General features: G+C 67.0%; 1 protein-coding gene across 1 annotated transcript; it reads right to left on the reverse strand.

The window, feature by feature from the left end:
* Positions 1–508: 508 nt before the first annotated feature.
* On the reverse strand, positions 509–2005 carry GPR142 (G protein-coupled receptor 142; the record flags this gene model as incomplete). Its single annotated transcript, XM_082327067.1, has 2 exons — positions 509–1377; positions 1870–2005. The coding sequence occupies 2 exons, from the start codon at positions 2003–2005 to the stop codon at positions 509–511; spliced, it is 1005 nt and encodes a 334-aa protein (XP_082183193.1).
* Between the last annotated feature and the right edge of the window lie 283 nt (positions 2006–2288).

The raw sequence follows: 2288 nt of genomic DNA on the forward strand, positions 1-2288 counted from the left end.
GGAGAGCAGCTGAGAGCATGGTCACGTTTCCTGGCCGTGGCCGGCCATGGAAGCCCCACGAACCCCATGGCTGCGGGCTGGCGAGGAGCCCAGCCTGGAAGGGCACACGTGGAGTAGGCAGCAGCTCCTGCCGCTGTGTCCTGTCCTTCCTGCCCCGTGGCTGAGTTTCCCAGGGGGCCGAACACCGCACGTCCCGAGGGGCTGAGCCCGGGCAGGGCTGAGCTGCCCGTCCCAGTGCAGCTCAGGGAGCGGGCAGGGGTCCCTGGGGTGCAGCGGGTGCTGCTGCCAGGCAGGGCAGCCCGATGGCCCCAGACGAGTGCAACCAGCCGGCTGGGCACAACCGCCTCCTCTTGCCACTGCCACCAGCACGCACATTAACCCCCAGCTCTGCGGAGCGCGGGCGTCGCGGGGGCAGCATCCCCAAGGCAGGGTCTCGGGGTGATGCACGGGGCTGGGTGAGCACCGGGACCCCCGGCCGAGTGCCGCTCTGGCTGGCAGCAGCCCCAGCTCAGAGGGCCGTGCTGGCCAGCAGCTCCAGTGGTTTCAGGGCTGGGAGTGGGAAGCGGCCGCTGCCGGGCCGGGGGCTGTGGCGGAGGTGGGCCCGGAGCACCTCGCCCACCGTGCGGCGGAACGTCTGGCTGACGAAGCAGTAGAGGAAGAAGTTGAGGGTGGTGTTGAGCATGGCCACCATGTTGGCGATGTCCAAGGCCAGGTGCATGCGCCAGTCCCTCCTGACTGAGGCCACATAGAGGTGACAGATCATGACGATGGTCCGGGGAGCCCAGAGCACGATGAAGATGGTGGTGACAGCCAGGAGGAGGGCCGTGGTCTTGCTGAGGTGGGATCGGCCACCCCCTGAGCGCCTCTGCCGCTTCAGCTTGCAGATGATGATGGAGTTGGTGGCCAGGAAGATGCTGCAGGGCAAGAAGTAGATGGTGACGCAGTGCATCCACTTTAGCACCCTGTCCAGGGCAGTGGGGGGGTCGGCGTCACGCCACACATCCAGCCACCAGTAGAAAGGGATGCCTGTGGCCAGAGCCATGGCGAAGACGGCCGCGATGATCTTGCGGGTACGCTGTGGGTAGGAGACGGCGCGATACCGCAGCGGGTGGCAGAGGGCCACGTAGCGGTCCATGGTCAGCAGGACGGTGACCCAGATGGAGGCATGGTTGGCCGTGAACTCCAGCACATTGACGGTGTGGATGAAGGCGCTGGGCACTGCCCGGGCCAGAATGGCTGTCTGCAGGATGAAGCCCACAAAGATGATGAAGACCTGGCTGAGGATGTCGGAGGTGGTCAGGGCCAGCAGGTACCAGTACGATGACTTCTTGGTCCTCGTAGCCAGGCGGGACAGGGCCACGGCGGTCAGGACGTTCACTGGAGGGAGGGGAGCGATGTGTGGCGGTGAGACCCCAGGGCTCACAGCACCCGGGACCCTGGGGGTGCCCAGGCTCTCCCAGGGCTGCAGGGCGAGCGGCCCCAGGCCCCAGCTGGGGTGGGGAGCTATAAATATCACGGTGCAGTGGAGATTTGCTGAGCTGATTAATCTGTTCCGTGTGTCAGCCCAAGCAACGCAAATACCATCTGGCCCTGCTGCTGCGGCACCTGCCACGTGGGGCTGGGCTTTAGAGCCGGGCACCACAGCTGGGCCTGGCCCCGAGGCCAGGGGGGCCATGGGGAGCAGGTTGGTTTCCCCCACCCCTGAGGACTTTCATCCCCATCCCCAAAAGCCCCAGGGCTGGCACGGGAGCTGATGCTCTGCTGGCAGCCGAGGGCACAGGCTGGGCTGAGGGGGCACAGCTCAGATGAGGCAGGATGGATGCTCCCCGCCGTGCTCCCGGGCAGCCCCCCCCGCCCCAGACCGCTCACCTGGCAGCCCCAGCCCCAGCAGGAGGCTGTAGTACACGATGGGGAAGATGCCGACCATGCAGGGTGACTGCTCCGGCTCCGGCCGTGCCGCCTCGCCGGCCCACACCACGACTGTGCTGTTGGGCGCCGGGACCATCGCCTTCCACCACGGACCAACTGCGAGGGGAGACAGGGATCGTCAGGGGACTGAGGGCCCCGGTGGCACCCAGGCAGGGGCTCAGCCAGGACATGGCACAGGGAGCTCGGGGCAGGTTGGCTCCCACGGGTGCAGTTGCCCCAGGTTTGCAGCCGTGTCTGCCTGCGATGGCACATTTTGGAGCTGCCCCTTGTCCATGGATGCTGCAGGACAAGGGACCCAGGATCCAGCCCCTGTGAGGACACCGGGGTGACAGTCCCTGTCCCCACAGCAGAGGGTGGCC

The sequence above is a fragment of the Platalea leucorodia genome (genome assembly GCF_965183815.1).
Source record: "Platalea leucorodia genome assembly, chromosome: 14".
NCBI lineage: Eukaryota > Metazoa > Chordata > Aves > Pelecaniformes > Threskiornithidae > Platalea > Platalea leucorodia.